The sequence below is a fragment of the Chiroxiphia lanceolata genome, chromosome 4 (genome assembly GCF_009829145.1).
Source record: "Chiroxiphia lanceolata isolate bChiLan1 chromosome 4, bChiLan1.pri, whole genome shotgun sequence".
NCBI classification, from domain to species: domain Eukaryota; kingdom Metazoa; phylum Chordata; class Aves; order Passeriformes; family Pipridae; genus Chiroxiphia; species Chiroxiphia lanceolata.
The window spans coordinates 27,591,309-27,609,689 of record NC_045640.1 but is presented as its reverse complement, the minus strand read 5'-3'; the positions used below and the strand labels follow the sequence as shown (position 1 = coordinate 27,609,689).

The 18,381-nt window shown below is 34.8% G+C and overlaps 1 protein-coding gene across 13 annotated transcripts in view; it reads left to right on the top strand.

Annotated features, from left to right (window-relative positions):
• Positions 1-18,381, top strand: part of FRYL (FRY like transcription coactivator) — a 163,088-nt gene that overhangs the window by 91,638 nt on the left and 53,069 nt on the right. For 7 of the 13 annotated variants that reach the window (XR_004356953.1, XM_032687085.1, XM_032687076.1 and 4 more), the window contains 17 exons: positions 311-355; positions 3,414-3,517; positions 4,134-4,242; positions 5,233-5,319; positions 5,968-6,139; positions 6,870-7,002; positions 7,259-7,366; positions 8,567-8,804; positions 9,428-9,613; positions 9,704-9,790; positions 10,549-10,817; positions 11,238-11,433; positions 12,430-12,554; positions 14,336-14,393; positions 15,722-15,813; positions 17,417-17,589; positions 18,031-18,191. Coding sequence is in view for 12 of the 13 variants with exons in the window: in XM_032687085.1 (XP_032542976.1) it covers positions 311-355; positions 3,414-3,517; positions 4,134-4,242; positions 5,233-5,319; positions 5,968-6,139; positions 6,870-7,002; positions 7,259-7,366; positions 8,567-8,804; positions 9,428-9,613; positions 9,704-9,790; positions 10,549-10,817; positions 11,238-11,433; positions 12,430-12,554; positions 14,336-14,393; positions 15,722-15,813; positions 17,417-17,589; positions 18,031-18,191 (2,343 nt within the window). In the remaining variant the exon portion in view is untranslated. The remainder of the gene's footprint in view (positions 1-310; positions 356-3,413; positions 3,518-4,133; positions 4,243-5,232; positions 5,320-5,967; positions 6,140-6,869; positions 7,003-7,258; positions 7,367-8,566; positions 8,805-9,427; positions 9,614-9,703; positions 9,791-10,548; positions 10,818-11,237; positions 11,434-12,429; positions 12,555-14,335; positions 14,394-15,721; positions 15,814-17,416; positions 17,590-18,030; positions 18,192-18,381) is intronic. The other 6 variants (XM_032687086.1, XM_032687087.1, XM_032687083.1 and 3 more) reach the window with 2 other exon arrangements.

The following is an 18,381-nucleotide window of genomic DNA, read 5'->3' as shown; positions in this document are numbered from 1 at the left end:
AGTTGTTGTAGTATCTTTACCACCTCTTCTTGGGAGAGGAAGGAACATTTAAGAAAGCTGCTGAAATGAGAGAGACAGTGTCTATCATTCTGTGCCACTGTTGTGTGGAAGAAGAATATTTCGTTCATCACAGTTTAACCTTGAAAGCTGAAGGGAAGTTTTCTGCCACTATAGCAAAACCTTGATTTCTACTGAATAGAGTCCTTGCTAGACAGCTATCTGTTAGTTTTGTGCTTTTTTTCATCTAACATGCATGTGCCTTCCATTCTCATGTTTGTTATGTTTTGCTGTCTTACATTGCTTTATTTAGATGCCATCTAACAACAGTATCAGAAAACAAATAGAAACACTGCAGGTGAGTTAATATGTTGTAACTCAGTGAAATGTTGCTTTGTCTCATGTAAATACTTTTTTTTTTAATGTTTTTTGTTTTATTTTGTGCTTTCCTTTCTTTGTAAAATTACTGTTAATACTGTTAAAAAGCAACAGGACTAAGAATAGCTAATGTTTCAAAGATCTGTTTTTCTTGCCAGGAAGTAAAGGAGAAAGATCAGAAAATTATCTAATACAAATTTTTCCTTGGGGGTAAAAATGTGGCTTTATGAGATTGATTATCAATATTACAGCTGGTTTTCCTGAGCAGCAGTGCATGTTTCCGCTGAAGTAAACTACCTATTCAGATGTATGGGGTTTTCTGTTCATTCATTTCAAAAAGTGTCTTGCATGCGAGCAAACTGAAAACATTCTCACAATAAAAAAATGTGAAACTGATTTACTATAACAACTTGCAGTGCACTAACTTGAAAGACTTTTACACTGTTGGTTTTGCAGGTTTTAAAAAGTAGAAATTGTTTTAGTTCAGAACAGAAGAAAAGTTTAACATCAAAGTTTAACATCAGTATTAAAAAGTACTTTCTTCAGTAAGTGATTACATTTGACTAACATGGAAAAATGCTGTTTTGTTTCTTGCCGTCATTGAGATTTGTTTCATTGAGTCATTTTAGTGTGTTGTGTAAAACCACTGTAAATGTTACTTTTTTGGTTTTGTAAGAGATATTGTTCTTGACAGCTTATTTCGTAGTGTGCTGATATCATAATTTATGTTAAAAGTTTTACGATTTTAAACAAAGCTGTGTTAAAAACAACAGATAGAGTACTTTAAAATCTGAGAGGCATCAGCTAAAAAAGACTAAAATTCAACCAAATTGTTGAATTACACACCCTATTCTAATTGCTGTAATGTCAAAGAGGAAAGGAAATACTAACATATTAACACCAAGTGTACAGGAAGTGTACCATAAATTAGATCAAAAAGCAATTTTCTTATAGCATATTTGTTTAGTTCCTCATTGTAGGAAGAGCTAACAAAAATTTTCAGTGTTTCAGATATTAAAAGTACTGCTGGATTTATTTTGTAACTCTTTTTAAAAAGTGAATGCCTCCTTATACACTACTTTTTCTTTATAACAAAGAAGCAAACTTTGTCATAATTAGTCAGAAGTAGCTATTATTGGATGATACACCTGCTAACAGAATGTTGTTAACACATTGTAAAATATTTGCTACCTCTACCGTATTTTTTATTCAATGATTGAAAACCAATAATAAATTTTTGGTTTACTACTGGATCTGTAAATTAAACTCCCCTGTAGAATATCAGAAATAAGAAAATGAAAGCATTACTGAGTTCTAGGCACCTCATTTCAGATAGACTTTGATAACACATGTGCCAATGAATTACCCAGCCTACTTTGACCATCAGTAATTGTTGACCTGTAAATTAAACAGAGTGAATAATAATATCATGGGTTTTTTGCTGTTTGAGTTAATTAAAATTAAAGCTATCACACTCTCCCCTTCTCATACAGTTCACTTTGCTTCTTCCTCACGGTAGCACTGCTAGTAAATTAACTGGACAGTGGGACAGCTGTCTGTGTGAATACTGACCAGGGACAGGTGTAATTTTTAGTGGTTAGATTTTGTCCAGATCATCTTCCTAAATTTACCTACTGCCTAGTTAGAGGTGTGCTGGTCCAGAGGCGATGGCAGAGCACATGGATGAGTGTGAAGGGAGGGTAGAAGAGCATTATCACTGATGTAAACTGGGTTAAGTAATTCCCTCTAATGTTGTGGTAGTGAGTCATGTATGTTACTTCTATGTACTACTTTAAAGTACTGCTTTTGCCTCTGTGATTCTGTGATAGCCCTTCAGCCCCTCTTAAAGTAAGCTGCTGGCAAAACCGGTAGTCCTGACCTACATCTGTTAAAGCCATTCAAAAATACTCTCCTTTGTGTAGTCTGCTGCACAGACATGGACGTGAAATTATTTTGGTCAGCTTACTGATGCAAGTTGGGCTTTCTTACTGCTAGAGTTAATGCAGAGGGAGCATTGAGGTTGTGGAGGAGGGAACCAAGGATGAGACCATCTCTTTTTGAACAGTATGGTCTTAGGTCCACTTATACCCTTTGTGAAAGGACGAAGTTTTTTGTTGGGTTTGTTTGGGTTCGTTAGTTTGAACTGAGACAATACCTAAAAAGTTGACAACTGAGAATCATCTATTATGTTCAGAAGTTTATACTTATGGCCAAATCCAGGAGTCTTGCTGGACATTTCTAGATAATACATACACCAAGAATCCCTAGTTGGAAAGGAGATTTCTGGAGTTGGTAAAAAGAATATTAGTTAGTTATTGTTTTACACAGTTTAAGAACTCAGAGGAGCAAAGCTAAACTCCTAGTAGCAGCTTTCAGACAAAAATTGTTTTTTGTCCAGTGCATACTTTAAACTGAATTTGCTGCAGGATTTTACATTAATTTAAGAAAAGGTAGCTTAGTTGTTAAAATAAAATTTCATTGGAAGTAGGTAAACACTAATACAGCCTGCAGGAAATGGCTAAGTTGTGTGAAGCCATACCCGGAGAAGCATCCTTGTGTGCCTGCCCTGTTTGCATTCTTTTCTTCTGTACCTGCTACTGTCTGCTGTCACAAACTGAGTGATGGAATTAGACTTCGTTCCTGATCCAAAGCAGCTACTCCAGGATTTTAGGCAAACTGTAAATTAGTTTGCTGTTAAGTAGCTATTCGTTACCAATGGCTTTCTGAGAAGAGTTCTTGGAAGCAATACGCTCTTGGTGTTCTTCTCAAGATGAATATCTGCTTTTTAGTTACTCCTCTGCCCTCAGAATGAGAGACATGTAAAATGAGCTGGAATTGCTAGTTAAAAATTTAGGTAATATTGAAAATGTGCAATACAGGGTTGTTTTTATGGAAAAATATTAAAAACTTGTAGTGAATATTAAACACATCAGCTTTCATTGTTTAAAAAAAAAGAAAATATTTTCAAAAGTGAAACCTAGAAATTTTCTCAGTGTCTCACAGGCAACAGTAACTGTATTTTTTCATTTATTTTACAGAATAAAGATCCCAAAATGTCCCGAGTTGCACTGGAATCTTTATATAGGTTATTGTGGGTTTATGTTATTAGAATAAAATGTGAAAGCAACACTGTAACTCAAAGGTAAGTTTATTATGCAAAGGATTTTAAACTACTGATTGTTGCAGATTTTTTCCCACCTAGTAGGAGAGGAGATCTTGAAGCCAGCTAAGGGATGGCTTAGTTGAGTAAACAGGGTTTTGTCTTAATAGGGAAAACAAAGAGACCTTGATTATTTTGATGAAGAGAAGGAATAGAGTCTAAAATTATCTTGGCAGGGATAGAAGATGGCAGAGAGATAAGCAGGAAATTTATTGAAGTTAAAAGGCGCTAATGGTACCAGAACAAATAGGGTATGAAGTGGCCATCACTAAGTGTGGACTGGAAATGAAAAGTTTTTCTTTATGAATGTGCATAATGAGAATTTGGAATAGTTATTCAGATTTTACCCCTTCTCCTGACTGTCAGTAACTAGTTTAAACCAGGATCTTGTTCATTTTATAAATGAATCCATGATGCTGCTGCCTGTGACAACTGAGGCTGTACTTCCTGTAGGTGGTACTACCTGTCATATACTTCTGTATTATTTTGTAGTAGTCCCTCCAACACACTTCCAGATTTGAACTATAACATCTCTACTGTTATAAGGAGTTACTTTTAAAAGGCTTTTTTACTTCTTTTTGTTTCTAAATTCTCACAGCCGTCTCATGAGCATTGTATCAGCACTTTTTCCAAAAGGATCGCGTAGCGTGGTCCCACGAGACACACCTCTGAATATATTTGTGAAGATTATTCAGTTCATTGCTCAGGTAAGAATATATTTAGTTAGAGCTATAAGAATAGAATGAACATTATTTGGAAGAAATGGAAATTTAAGGTTAGTTTTAGAATTTTCCTGAATATGTATAACAAATGAAATAACTCATTGTATTTCTAATAGTGGCAAAATTATTCTATTTAAACTTCAATAACTGTTGTGTATTAACATTATGATGGTTAGTATTTAGATTTGCATTACACTGTTGTATATATATATATATATATATATATATAAAGTACACTAATAAAATTAGTATATCCATTATGATATTTTTATAAGGGACAAAGCATTAGAGCAGTCGTATCCAGTTATATATGGAGACTGCCCTCTGTAGATAGAAAAAGTGTACAATTAATGCAGTAGTGTGTAGTTATTATTGCATTAAGATTTGTATAATTTTAGGCGCTTCTGTTATCCTAATATTGAATTGCAGGATATAATCTCACAAGATAAACTCTCATCCATCTATAACATTATAGATTAGAGACATGTTTTCCTGTCTTAAAAATTGGTTGTTTGTGCTTCAACTCCTAAAATGATTTGCGTTTGGTCATATAGGGATGAGGTAGGACACAGAACCCTTCACTGTTAAATTTTTTTATATTTATTGTGTTTGTATTTTAATGGTTTTTTTTCGTTTCCATGAGCTTTTCTTTATCCCTAATTTTTAGTTTTCTAAAACAGTTCAACTTCTTTGTGGAAATGCGTTTGACCTGAGCAGAATTGTCTGGGAATTTTTTCAGGAGACATGATTCAACTGTATCAGAGGAGGAGCTGTGTTGAATTGTATTATATTAAAAAAAAAAAATAAAAAATTAAGTCATAAGAATAAATATGAAAAAAAAAGGAATATTTTTTAAACTTCTTTGTTTTTATTTTTTAAATTTTTAAGACAGGATACCCAGCATCTGTGCAAAGCCAAGAAATTGTGTGTATTAACAGAAAAGAGATGATCATATGAATCTATTTTACTTTATAGGAACGTTTGGATTTTGCAATGAAAGAAATAATATTTGATCTTCTTAGTGTTGGAAAATCACCTAAAACCTTCACTATTAATCCAGAGGTAAAAAAAGCTCATTACTTACATGCCACGAGAACAACATAGGGGGATTTTGGGGAAAAGTGGTTAACTATTTTTGAGCCAGGATAAAAGCAGATTAATAAATATCTGAAGGTGTGTTCTATTAAAACTAAAGAAGTAGTTGTAGTCATGCACAATTTCTGTTTCATTTCCAGTAGATAAGCTAGCAGCAGTTCTGCAATTCGGACTTATTTCAACAAAAATTTCAGAAAGTATGAGGTTTTTTTACAGTATAACTCTAAAACCTTTCTATAGGAAAGTCATACCCAGCCCTTATGTTTCAAGACCCAGTCTAACAGATGAGATATTTAAGCAATGTATGTCATCAGTGTGTTACTGTAGAGATTCATCAACTCCTTTAGTGCTCAGCACTATAAAGTATCTTAGCCTGGGCCCAGTCAGTTTATTTGAATCAGAGTTGGGGGGAGGCATGAAAAGCTTAAACTTTATTCTTGTTGCTTTCACTACCCTAATATGTAATATTTAAATAATACCTGTCCTACTGGAACTGTACTGCTGCCTATTCATAAGAGAGGAAAAATACAAATTGTATTTTGTCTCTATTATACTTCAATATTATAATTTCTTCTGTTTTCTCTTTCCTTTTTTGTCCCTTTTTTGCTCTTGAAGAGGATGAATATTGGCCTCAGAGTCTTCCTTGTTATAGCAGATAGCTTGCAGCAGAAAGATGGTGAACCACCAATGCCAACAACAGGAGTTGTTCTCCCTTCAGGAAATACTCTGCGTGTCAAGAAAATTTTTCTTAATAAAACGCTGACAGATGAGGAAGCAAAAGTTATAGGTATGTTGTATTCTTTTGTAAGTTGGCATTCCAGTATGCGTGTTTATATTCTCAATTATTCTCAAGCAGTACATTTGTGTAACTTTAATTATGTATTTATTTTAATTGTTAACAAGAATCTAATGAGAGCCTGTTTTAACAGAATTGCTTTGATTCTTTTGAGAGGGCTACTAGACAATATTGACCTTCTGGTGTCTGAGATGAAATCCATGGCCTTTCTTAAAGTGTTTTGCATTGCCAAATCAGCACAAAGAAGCTTGAGTGCAGTTAGTGTGGTAAAATAGCATGGCAAGTTTTGTTCCCTTGATGTCACTCTAAAATGTCTCAAGTGTCTCACAGCTGAGTGAAGTAAGACAATTTTAATCCCTGTGCTCTACTGATATTCTGTGAATGAGGTAGTAATCTCTAAAGGGTTGTTTCAACATGTAAAATTTAAACTAGAACTAAAAAGCTTAGAATTGAGAAAACAGAGAAACAACTAATGGTTGCTTCAGTGTTTATGTTCTTTCTGAAATACACTATTTTCATATACCACCTCATATTTGTATATTTGTATATATATATATTATATATATATGCATTTCTTTTGACAGTTAAAGTACATGTTTCATGTCATCTGTTGTGCAATAAGAAGTTTGTCCAAAACTGAATAAGTGGCAGATATTTTAATTAAAATGTAAAATTAAATAAGAACAAATGAAAGAGGTGATGGAACTCTTTGACTTTTCAGGAATGTCCATATACTATCCTCAAGTCAGAAAAGCACTGGATAGCATTCTTAGGCATTTGGACAAAGAAGTTGGAAGGCCCATGTGCATGACTAGCGTGCAGATGTCCAATAAAGAACCAGAAGACATGATTACGTATGTACTACATTACAGTATTTTCACTGTCACAGTAGATTCATATTATTTTTATGCTGCAATGTTGCAGATGCCGTCATTAATGCATTACAATAGTGGGTTTTTTAGTTGACTAATAAGTGAATGTTAATTTCATTAATTGAAGCTAAAAATATTTGTTACCTCCTTAGTTTTGACACGAAATTGAAAATAAATATATATGGTGTACTGAAGTAAATTTTCCTGTTGTTTTTTTGGTTATGCACTCTTTTTACAGGGGTGAGAGGAAACCTAAGATAGATTTGTTCAGAACTTGCATTGCTGCTATCCCAAGACTGATTCCAGATGGCATGAGTAGGACTGACCTCATTGAATTGCTTGCAAGGTAAGAGAAATGAAGTTGAGCTCTTATTGGATGTTCTTTTTTAAATGCTGCATGTGCATGTTTGTCAGTGCACTCACTATGCAGTATAAGTCCACTGCATACAGATTCCATCCTTCCTGCTCCTGACTACCTTCTGCAGTTGGTCGAGTTTTACTGGCCAGAGTAGCAGGAGGTAAATGTATCCTGCAGATCTTGCACTTATTTTTAGAGATAATTTTTGAGAAGCGGGAATTTATTTCTGTTGCTTTGAGGGTTTTTTGAACGTGTTTTATCTTTTTTTTACAACTATCATACTTTTTCCCCTTTTTTTCCCTCTTCCTATTGCTAATACTATAAATCTTCATAAAGTCATTCTTGTTTGACATTACCAAAATATGAGACAGGCACTTAAGGGAAGCTATTCTTTTTCTCTACGAATCCTGCATTGTTTTTCCATTTTTTTTGATCCAACACGACCTGTACTGTTCTGTTCCTTATCTCAGTTTAAATTGAATGTGCCTTATTGGTCCTGATAAGTAGTTGAGATATTTTTTTTTATTCTTAATGCAAGAATGGTCTTGCACAGAAATACAGGATAGCTTTTAGCTTTGAAATTATAAATTCGTTTTAATATAATGTGTTGAGTTACATATATACTAAGTTAGTGATAATGTGAGAGAATAAGGTTCTTCTAATTTTTCTTCAGTGTTAAAAGACATGAAGCATTAAGTAATAATACAGTACTGGGATACATTTCTTCTACCTTAGCGGGCTCAAACATATTTTTAAGTATATATGCAAAGGGATTTTTTTGTGAGTTTTTTTCTCATATCTAAAGTAAAGCTTTAACTGCAAAAATTATCTGTTCTTTTCAGTTTTAATTTGAAGAAAAGAACCTGTGCATCACAGAGTGCCTGTGTACTGAGCTCTAAGGTGGTTGCTCAGATGCATGCAAAGATGTACCTATGTGAAAGACTTGACAGTCTCTCCTGAAAATTGTTTGTATTAAGTTTTGTGAAACCTTGCAATATTTTGCTATAGTAGAAGCACCTTCTGTTAGTAGCCAGTTTCAGGTCTATTCAGTGCTGAAAATGCATCTATGTGAAAATGTTCTACATTGTACAGCAAAGAAGGAAGAGTTAACACTGAACTTTAAATGATAAAGGCTGATTAAGAGTGTGTGTATCTAGGGTGATGATACCTAGTATTTTTTCTAAACAGGCTGACAATTCATATGGATGAAGAACTTCGTGCCTTGGCTTTCAATACTCTCCAAGCATTAATGCTTGATTTTCCAGATTGGCGGGAAGATGTTCTTTCAGGATTTGTATATTTTATTGTGCGTGAAGTGACTGACGTCCACCCAACACTTCTTGACAATGCAGTAAAAATGTTAGTGCAGCTCATAAACCAGTGGAAACAAGCAGCCCAAATGCACAATAAAACACAAGATTCTCAGGTATATCTATATAAGGTCCTTTGATGTTAGAACACAGTTTGAATCTACATACAATTTTATTAGTGGACTTCATTGGTTTTGTTAAGTAATAAAAATTCAGCTAACTTTCTTACAGTGCTTGAAGACTTTTAGATCTATTTTTTAAAATCAGCATTTCTACCAAAACAAAATCAGTTTAAAAACGCTAATTCATGGCTACGTTTTTGCTTACGTCAGAAGTCATCATGTGTAACTGGAAATAAGTAGGAGTTATTAAACAGTAGAACTAGGAAAAACCCAGCATTTTTTACTAGCCAGTAGAACGGGATCAAGTAGTTTGATTTTATACAGTCTTTTACATAAGAGTATTCATATTTTTTTTTTTTAATTTTGCTCTCACTGCATCATTCTCTTGAGAAAGTGAAATAAATTTGTTCTTGTGATATATGTTTGGACTAAATTCAGAGAGATAATAAAAAAATGAAGTGGCTAATACTATGTTATTCTCATAATGCGAATTTGACCAGTAGCCAAACAAGATCTAAATATTTTATTATTATTTTACCATCTCCAGTAGTGGAACTATATCTTAATTGTGTTTACTTTTTTCTTCATTTGCTTAACTTCTGTGATTTTTTTCTTAGCGTGGTGTATCCAATGGGGCTACCCATACCCTTCCTCTGGAGAGGACCCTTTATTCCAGTGTATTTCACGTGGTGGAAGGCTTTGCTTTGGTCATCCTTTGCAGCACCAGGCCTGCCACCAGGCGATTAGCTGTCAGTGTTCTGAGAGAAATAAGGGCCTTGTTCACACTTCTAGAAATTTCGAAGGTAAGAGTCAATGACCCGTTCTTACAACTGCTTAATGAAACTGATTTTATTTTGACTTCCTTTGAGCTTTTTATGCCTTGTATATTGTAGAGTGATGATGAATTGGCTATAGATGTAATGGACAGACTAAGTGCTACTATCCTGGAAAGTTTCATACATCTCACTGGGGCTGACCAGGTAGGACAATTTTTATATTAAGTTGGTTGTAAGATGACATAATGCTGCAAAACTGTCCCAAATATATTTTAAATGATAGTGTCACTATGTTCATGCTAAGTTTGTCAAAAATTTAGCACCACAAACAAAGAGAAAAAGGCAAAAATCTCGACAAATGTTGTGAGGCTGACACCACCATTGTACACTTTCTGACCAATAGTGTGTCATTATCACCACTATATAAACACTGACAACTCTATCTGGTTTTTCTTATCTTGCTTACAGATTGCAATTTCTTTGAAGCAAAGGGCACTGCCTTTTTCTGCAGCAGTATAGTTTCATAATGGTCAGTGTGTCCTTTATCCATGATGAAAGCCATAATAACTGTCAGTGAATAACAACTGAATTCCATACTTATGTACTTATCATAAACTCCTAAGTAGCAAGGAAACTCTTCTGATTTTAGGTTTAGCAAACAAGTTGGAATTCAGTAATAAGACTTTGAGTACAAATATTTTGTAAGAATGAAATCATTATGAGCGAAAAGGCCTTTTTCTAGAATTTGCTATTTCCTAATATCCAGTTCCTTCCCAAACAGCATGTGTATATAACTGTTCACATTAAGAACTTCTGTAAAAAACCTGCATAAATTATGTGTTTTATCTGTTCCAGATGTGATTTTGACAGTGATACTTTATTAGATATTTAACAATTAAGAGATTGTTACTTAATACACATGGATATTAAGTATTGCCTTATTCTCTTTTCTATGCACACAGACTACTTTACTGTACTGTCCCAGTTCAATAGATTTACAAACTCTGGCTGACTGGAATTCCTCCCCAATCAGCCACCAGTTTGATGTGGTCAGTCCCTCACATATATGGATATTTGCACATGTGACTCAAGGCCAAGATCCGTGGATTATAAGCCTCTCGAGTTTCATGAAGCAGGAAAATCTTCCAAAACACTGCCCAACAGCTGTAAGCTATGCTTGGACGTTTGCTTATACCAGACTCCAACTGCTGTCTCCACAAGTGGATATCAAGTAAGTTGATTTCTAAAGTAAGTGCAGTATGTTATATTGGGTATTCTTTCATGATTTATCATCACTGTAAAGTCATTATTGTTTGAGCGAGGTGATGTAGACTCTTGATATTTTCTGTGGATTTAATTCAGCTTTATATAACAAAAAATTACAGCAGATTTATCTGGATAAAAAGTTATCTGCTGCGAGGATTAATTCATGCCTTTGACCATATTGTAGTTCAACAAATTTGAATATAAAAGCGTACATTATTGATGTACAGGTCTGTTCTGAAAAACTTACTCAGAGTTTACTATGTTAACAATATTGGAAGCAATGGCATATGCATAATTGAAAAATAAATTCAGTAGAAAACCAAAGTGAAATGTGGTAAGCTTCATTTACTCTGCTGAGCTTTTTTTTTTTTTTTTTTTTTAATAGCAGCCCTATCAATGCAAAGAAAGTGAATACTACTACAAGCAGTGACTCCTATATTGGGCTCTGGAGAAACTACCTGATTCTTTGCTGCAGTGCAGCGTCTTCTTCAAACTCCTCCACTTCCACAGGCTCTGTGAGATGTTCCCCTCCTGAGACGCTGGCGTCTACTCCTGACAGTGGTTATAGCATTGATTCAAGAGTAGGTTCTTCTAATGCTTATTGTAAATAAGTCTACATGTATTTGGAAATAGAAACACCAGAGTCTATAATAACTGTCATGATTAGAAACTGGGATAATTTATCTCAAACTGGGATAATTTATCTCAAAATATTTTTAGTATACATTAGGTTTTCATTTGCTTAGGGGATAGTGTTTTAGTTCACTTTTCCCAATCTGTGCTGTAGAAGCTTTTCTGCCTACGTTTTTAAGGCAAATCTTACCATGTAATAAAAACAGTTACCCAATCTCAAAATCTTAGCTAACTGTAATAAAGAAATGTTTTGTTCACTGTTAAGGGAGTATTTTTGCTGTCAGTAGACTTCTGCAGTTCTGAGCAAAAAGCCTCTCGCTTCAGTAATTGAAACAGTGACCTATTCAGGCATGATGTATCTTGTTATATTTTCCCAGCCGCAGACAGTTTTCTGTCTGCCTAGCTTCATAGTGCCTGCAGATTATTTTTTTCCCCCTTCTCTTCTGCTTTTTGCTCGTCTCCTTTTTGGCTTCCTGTAAAAGGTACAGTAGACATGAAGATAATTCTTGGACTATGCAGCAGATTTTTGGCAGAAGCAACCTGTTCCACTTCCATCTTGTTATCAGGATACTTTCCCTAAATCTGAAAACCTGTAGACTGAAGGCTGTGATCTCTTTGAGAGCTGCAAGGGACTCTAAGGAGTTGGACACAAGAAATCGACTTACTTTCCCCAAGGAGGCCAGATACACCAAACATGCATAGCATCTGTATATCGTGTTGAGTCATTCATTGTCATCTGGCAATGAAAATTCAGTAATGCAAGAAATAGTTAATACTACTTTACTATTTCAGAAAATCTTTTTCCATGTCAAATATAAATTTCATGTTTATCATTTTGAGTCATTGATCCAGTGTGAAAAGACAGAGAAATTACAGCAGGTATTTTCATGTCACCATTTGTTTGGCAACTATTTCATTCTGTTTTATTCTGGTTTTCTTTTTAGATTATTGGCATTCCATCCCCTTCCTCCCTGTTTAAGCACGTAGTTCCAATGATGCGCTCTGAGAGCATGGAAATTACAGAATCCCTTGTCCTGGGACTTGGCAGGACCAACCCAGGAGCTTTTAGGTAACTGTTGTGTTTGATTCTGCTTTTATGCCAGTTGATTATGAAGCTAGGGAATCAGAGCTCATAGAAAAAGATCCACTGTTTTTTCTTTTTAGAATTTTGAAAAAGCTGTGACAACTGATTGTCTTGTCTTTTCTAGCATTTAGAGGCGTGATATAGATTGTTAGAGGTTTGAAAGAATTTCATGTGGAGGTCATGCCTGCATAAAGAAAAAGAAGTTAGTTGAAACTATAAACAGCTAACTTTTATTGATATTAAAAGCTACCATTTTGTTAAAGAACAGACTGTGTGAAGTAATAACATTTGAAATGTTATTTATATTCAAGTTTATTAGAGTAGATAAACTCTCCTTATTGGTATTGCCAAGTACTCTTTATGGAGGATGGATGAAGAGTGAGAACGTCTGAGGGGAAGAAAACCTCCTGGGAAAGCCATCAGGTGTTCTGTGACAGCAGCCAACCTCATATAATGAGAGTTATGAAGTTGTACTGTGCCTAGCAACCAACTGTGCTTCTGCAGAAAGAACCAGGGATCACTTGCATTTTTGGTTTTGAATGAGATGATGTTTCTCTCCAGTCACTTGTGTCCTGTATTATTCCAGATGAGGAACCAATATTGAATCTGTAATGCCAAGTCCTCAGTTATCATATTCTGCTTTATATCCCTTTATAATCTTATAATTTTATATAATATCTGACTTTGCTCCCCTACCAGGAGCAAAGCAAGACTTTGTCTCATGACCCTGAAGATCTGTTTAAAAGTTTAAATCGTAATTGTGCCCAGAAAATGCTTTCAGAGATAATTTCACCTTAAATCCTTGTTTTCTAAATTAGAAACCACTCATTCAGCAAATTAAAAAACCACAACTGATTCTTAACAGTTTGACCATTTCTGTATCCAGAATGTGTTTTGTTTCTCAAAACACGTGCTCTCACCAGATGCCAGCTGTAACCCACCCTTTAGCATTACAGGGATTTGTTGTTTAGCTTTTGAGTTTTTAAGCACTGTTCCTCCCCACTTTGTATGTTTACTCAGGAACTTTTTCATCATAGATTATATGTATACTCAATCCACTTAAAAGAATATTATTTTTGTTTTGTGTAACTGATCACATGAACTTGTCCAGGTATCTCTTACTCTCCTCTCTAAGTACAACCAATATATTTTTACCTTAGTATTTTGTCTGCATAGATCCTTACTACTGATCTCCTTCACCTTTCCCTTTTTAAAGAAGTAACAGAGTCTTAGTTTTGCAGAAGGAACTGAGTAGTAGTAAAGACTGTGGAGCTTCAGAACAAATGGGGAATGTAAGCACAGTGTCAGAACTTGTTTCAGTTTTCAAAGAGACTGGTCTGACTTCTGTCAGTGTAGTGTTGCTGGACTTAAAGAACAAATTTTACTAACAAGTAAATGCATCATGACAGCTGAAAGAGCATTGTATGATAAGCTGTCAACATCTTTTTTCCCTCCCTGATAATACCTGCTTGCACATCTTTGTTAAACCCTTAGTATGAAAATTAATGACAATGGTTTGTTATAGAAATAAGCCATAATACTTGGAGAATGCAAATGTAGGGGTAGTTGTTGAGACATCCATTTAGTAATCTGCTTTAAATTAGGAAAATATCTTTCTAGGAAACTTTTCTTTAAAAAGCTACAGGTAAAGAAGGAAAACCTGAGGGTGTTTTAACTTGTGTTGTAACACTAGTTGCTGAGAAACATCTTTCAGTTGAGATCTTAATTTGATGTTTGTTTTTATCCTTTTAATTATTTTAATTCAGGGAACTAATAGAAGAATTACATCCTATAATTAAGGAAGCACTTGAAAGAAGGCCAGAGGTAATTGGATCATTTCCATTATATTCAATACAGTTTTAACTGTCTTCTCACAGAGCAGAAATATTAGTTATGTTCTTTAATTTCTGCAAGTAAAAACTGTCAGTATGCCAGATAAAAATGTGAAATGTTACTTTTTTAAATAATTGTGAGGTGTTTACATTAGAAGAGCTTTGTATTTATTTTGAGCTCTGTATTATTCTTAAATACTAAAGATTTTCCAGTGGAGACCTTGTTTTACAGAAAGTTTTAGAAGTCTTAGTAGGTATTCATAGAAATAATAATCTCTGCAAAAACAAAGTCAGAGATGATTACTCAGTATTTTTTATGGTAACTCTAATATTTTTATAAGTAATAAATTTATAATTACAGATGATGGGAAGGAGCTCTCTTCTGTTTGAAAATGTTACTAGACCAAAGTGTATTTTGTCAGTCTTGCACGCAAGTCATAGGGTCATAAAATTGTTTGGGTTGGAAGAGACCTTTAAAGGTCATATAGTGCACACCCACTGAAATGAGCAGAAACATCGTCAACTACATCAGGTTGCTCAGAGCCCCATCCAACCTGACCTTGAGTGTTTCCGGGGGTGGGGCAACTACCACCTGTCTGGACAACCTGTGCCAGTATTTCACCACCCTCATTCCAAAAAATTTCTTTTTTATTTCGAGTCTAAATTTATCCTCTTTTAGTTTAAAACCGTTGCCCTTTGCCATATCACAACAGACCGTGCTAAAATGTTTGTCCCATCTTTCTTATAAACCCCTTTAAAGCCCTGAAAGGCCACAAATAAGGTCTCCCCCTCAGCCTTCTCTTCTCCAGGGTGAACAGCCCCATCTCTTTCAACCTGTCTTCATAAGAGAGGTGCTTCAGCCCTCTGACCATTTTTGAGCCCTCCTCTGCACCCGCTTCAATATGTCCATGTCTTTGCTGTGTTTGAGGACCCCACAGCTGAACACAGTACTCCAGGTGGGGTCTCACGAGAGTGAAGCAGAGGGACAGAATCACCTCCTTCAAAATATGTAGAAAGACTGCCGTTTGTACTTCATTGTTCTATATGTTGCACTTTGTGACAGGAGACTGACAAACCCATTATTTTGATAATACATGTAATAGCAAACCTTGTATATCTCAGAGTCGCAACAGGGAAAAATTTTGTTCATTCTTTGGTTATAGAAATTGTTAGCAGTTTGGGTAACAACTCTAAAAAGGTTAGCACCTCTGATAATCTATGCCGATTGTAGTAAAGATATATTGCTTTTACGTTCCACGCTGGTGTTATACTTAGCTTTTCCTCTGCTTCATTTAATTTTGTGTTTCCTCTGTTGAATAGAACATGAAACGACGCAGGCGTCGAGATATTTTACGAGTACAACTAGTACGAATATTTGAACTGTTGGCAGATGCTGGTGTCATTAGTCACAGGTAGGGGAAGCACTGATGAGAAGTTGTTTATTTTTGTGAATTGTCACTGGTATTCTTATGGCCCAGTATAACAAGCTTGCAAAATTCATCTGTGAGTTTTAGTATACCACTAAATAGATGTGGTTTTATAAAACTTGGAATTTTATAAAACTGACAGTTTTATAAAACTGGCTTTCTAATCTGTTCCTCTCCCATGCTCTTTGTCACTGTGTTCTGTGTTTTATTTAAAATGCTACTGTTCTTCAGGACATTGCTTTGAATAGGCAGTGTGTCATGTTCCTTCTTGTTTGTGCGTTCTCAAACATTGCACCAGTTGTGCAAATTGTAACTATTCTGTGATCAGCCAGATGAGTTCTTCCTCACCTGGAGTGCTGATGCTAGTCAGCACATCCTATGCAGAGAAGGCTGCTGCACATTAATATTGGACCTTTTTTTATTTCTGAGGAATGAAGAATGTTAACTGGGTTATTGAGGGATTTTTTCCTCAGTTTATCCTACTTGTGTAGGGACACTTTGAAAAAAGAAATTCTGGCATATGTTTTACAAGTCTGTTGGAAAGTTTTTTCTAAGTGGGTGGAATAGTGTAAGAGCAAGTAGGCTAGGAAATGGTCCCATTCTGTTAGACAAACAATACTTAGACATGTATTTATCAACCTTATAGTCAGTGTGACATTCTCAATCTTTAAGCAAGCCGCTACAGTATATTTCAGAATGTTGCCTCAGAAGCATTGCTAAAATGTCTTTCAGCATGCTCAAATTTCAGAGTCCAGCCGTTAAAATCATACTCTCCCTTCTTATCTTTTAAGGTTCTCCCTGATGTTTAAGTAGCGTGTATAAAATATGCCCTAACCACAGTCTGCACCCTGAAACTTTGTCAACTTTTCTCTCTGAGGCCAGTCTGACTCTGGGGTAGAAGCTAACAAACAATTAAGGGTTGCCATAGGCATCACCTTGCCTTCGGTGTGCAAGGAATGCTTTTTAGATGTCTTTAGTGCAAATGTGGAAATGTGGTGGAGGGAGTTGAGGGGAAAGGAGTCACCCTTCTACCAATTGTTTTTCAAAGTAGGGCAGCTTTGAATCATGTAGTCTTTAATATCCTTATTTAGTTTAGTACAAACGTCTAGTCAGATGCTAAAACCATGAGGATGGGAAATGAATATATAAAATGAATAAATTGCTTTCACCTGCTAGTCATCAACAGCATGTCACAAGGTACCAAACATCTTGACTGACTTCCAAAAATCAATATGGCATAAAGATGACTATCGTCAAGTAGTAGTAATTATTTTTTCTAGTTTACAAGTTGTATGGGTTTGTGGGAGGGTCTTTTTCTTTGGGGGTATTTATTATTTTTAACATATGTCCCCAGTATAAGAGCTAGTTCTGTAGAAGGATGAATGACTTCTGATAGTGAGGTTTGATTATTAGTTTGCTTTCGCTGGAGTTCTTTATTTTAAAACTGAAATTGAAGCTGGATGAAGAAATTACTATGAAATAAATATTTGCAGTGATGAGGGCTTTTTAAAGATTAAAAAACTTGTTTTCAAAAAATGTATGTAATTATCATGCTATTTGATTTTTTTGAATTTATTTTATTTTTAAGTGCAAGTGGTGGCCTTGATAACGAAACACATTCCCTCAACAACACTTTACTTGAGTATGTTGATCTAACAAGACAACTCTTAGAAGCAGAAAATGAAAAGGATTCTGATACATTGAAAGATATACGATGCCATTTTAGTGCCTTAGTGGCAAATATCATACAAAATGTTCCAGGTATGTAAAAATGCTTTAGTAACTTTTGATGACTATATTTAATACGAAGTACATTTAAAAAACCAAAAACCAACCAAACAGAAACTAAAGAAAAAGCCATTTTTTATCTGAAGTTTCAGAATACTTTCATTAAAATAATTTACAACATCAATTTTGAATATAACTTTAAAAGCATGAGTTTTAAGGGAGATTTTTGGTACTATTTGGCAAAGTTTTGTTGGTTGGCTGTTGCATTTGAATTCTATAGACTAATAAATTCTTGTGCACTAGTGGCATTAAACAAGACAATAGTAAAGCTACATCCAACAATTATGATGTTAAAATAGTGCGTTTACATGTATTTTTCCTTTTATATTCATTGTTTGGATCTGTTTCTGTGTTACATACTTTATTTTAAAGAATGACAAGAGGAGTGTGTCTAACTTTGGGCTTTTCTTACAGTACACCAGAGAAGAAGTGTCTTTCCACAGCAGAGTCTACGCCACAGTCTATTTATGTTGTTCAGTCATTGGGCAGGTCCTTTTAGTATCATGTTTACTCCCCTGGACAGATACAGCGATAGAAACATGCGAATAAACAGACACCAATACTGTGCATTGAAGGTATTTTAGCACTTTTTGAATTTTGGAAATAGATTGTTATGTTGACCTTACTAATGCAAATTTAACGCTTAGGCCATTCGTGACTTAGTGGTTTTTTTTCTCATATGCTTGCATGTATTTATGACAGTTCAGCTTTTTCCAAACTGTGAACTACTGCGCTTGCTATAGAAATTTCTTAAAACTACTACCG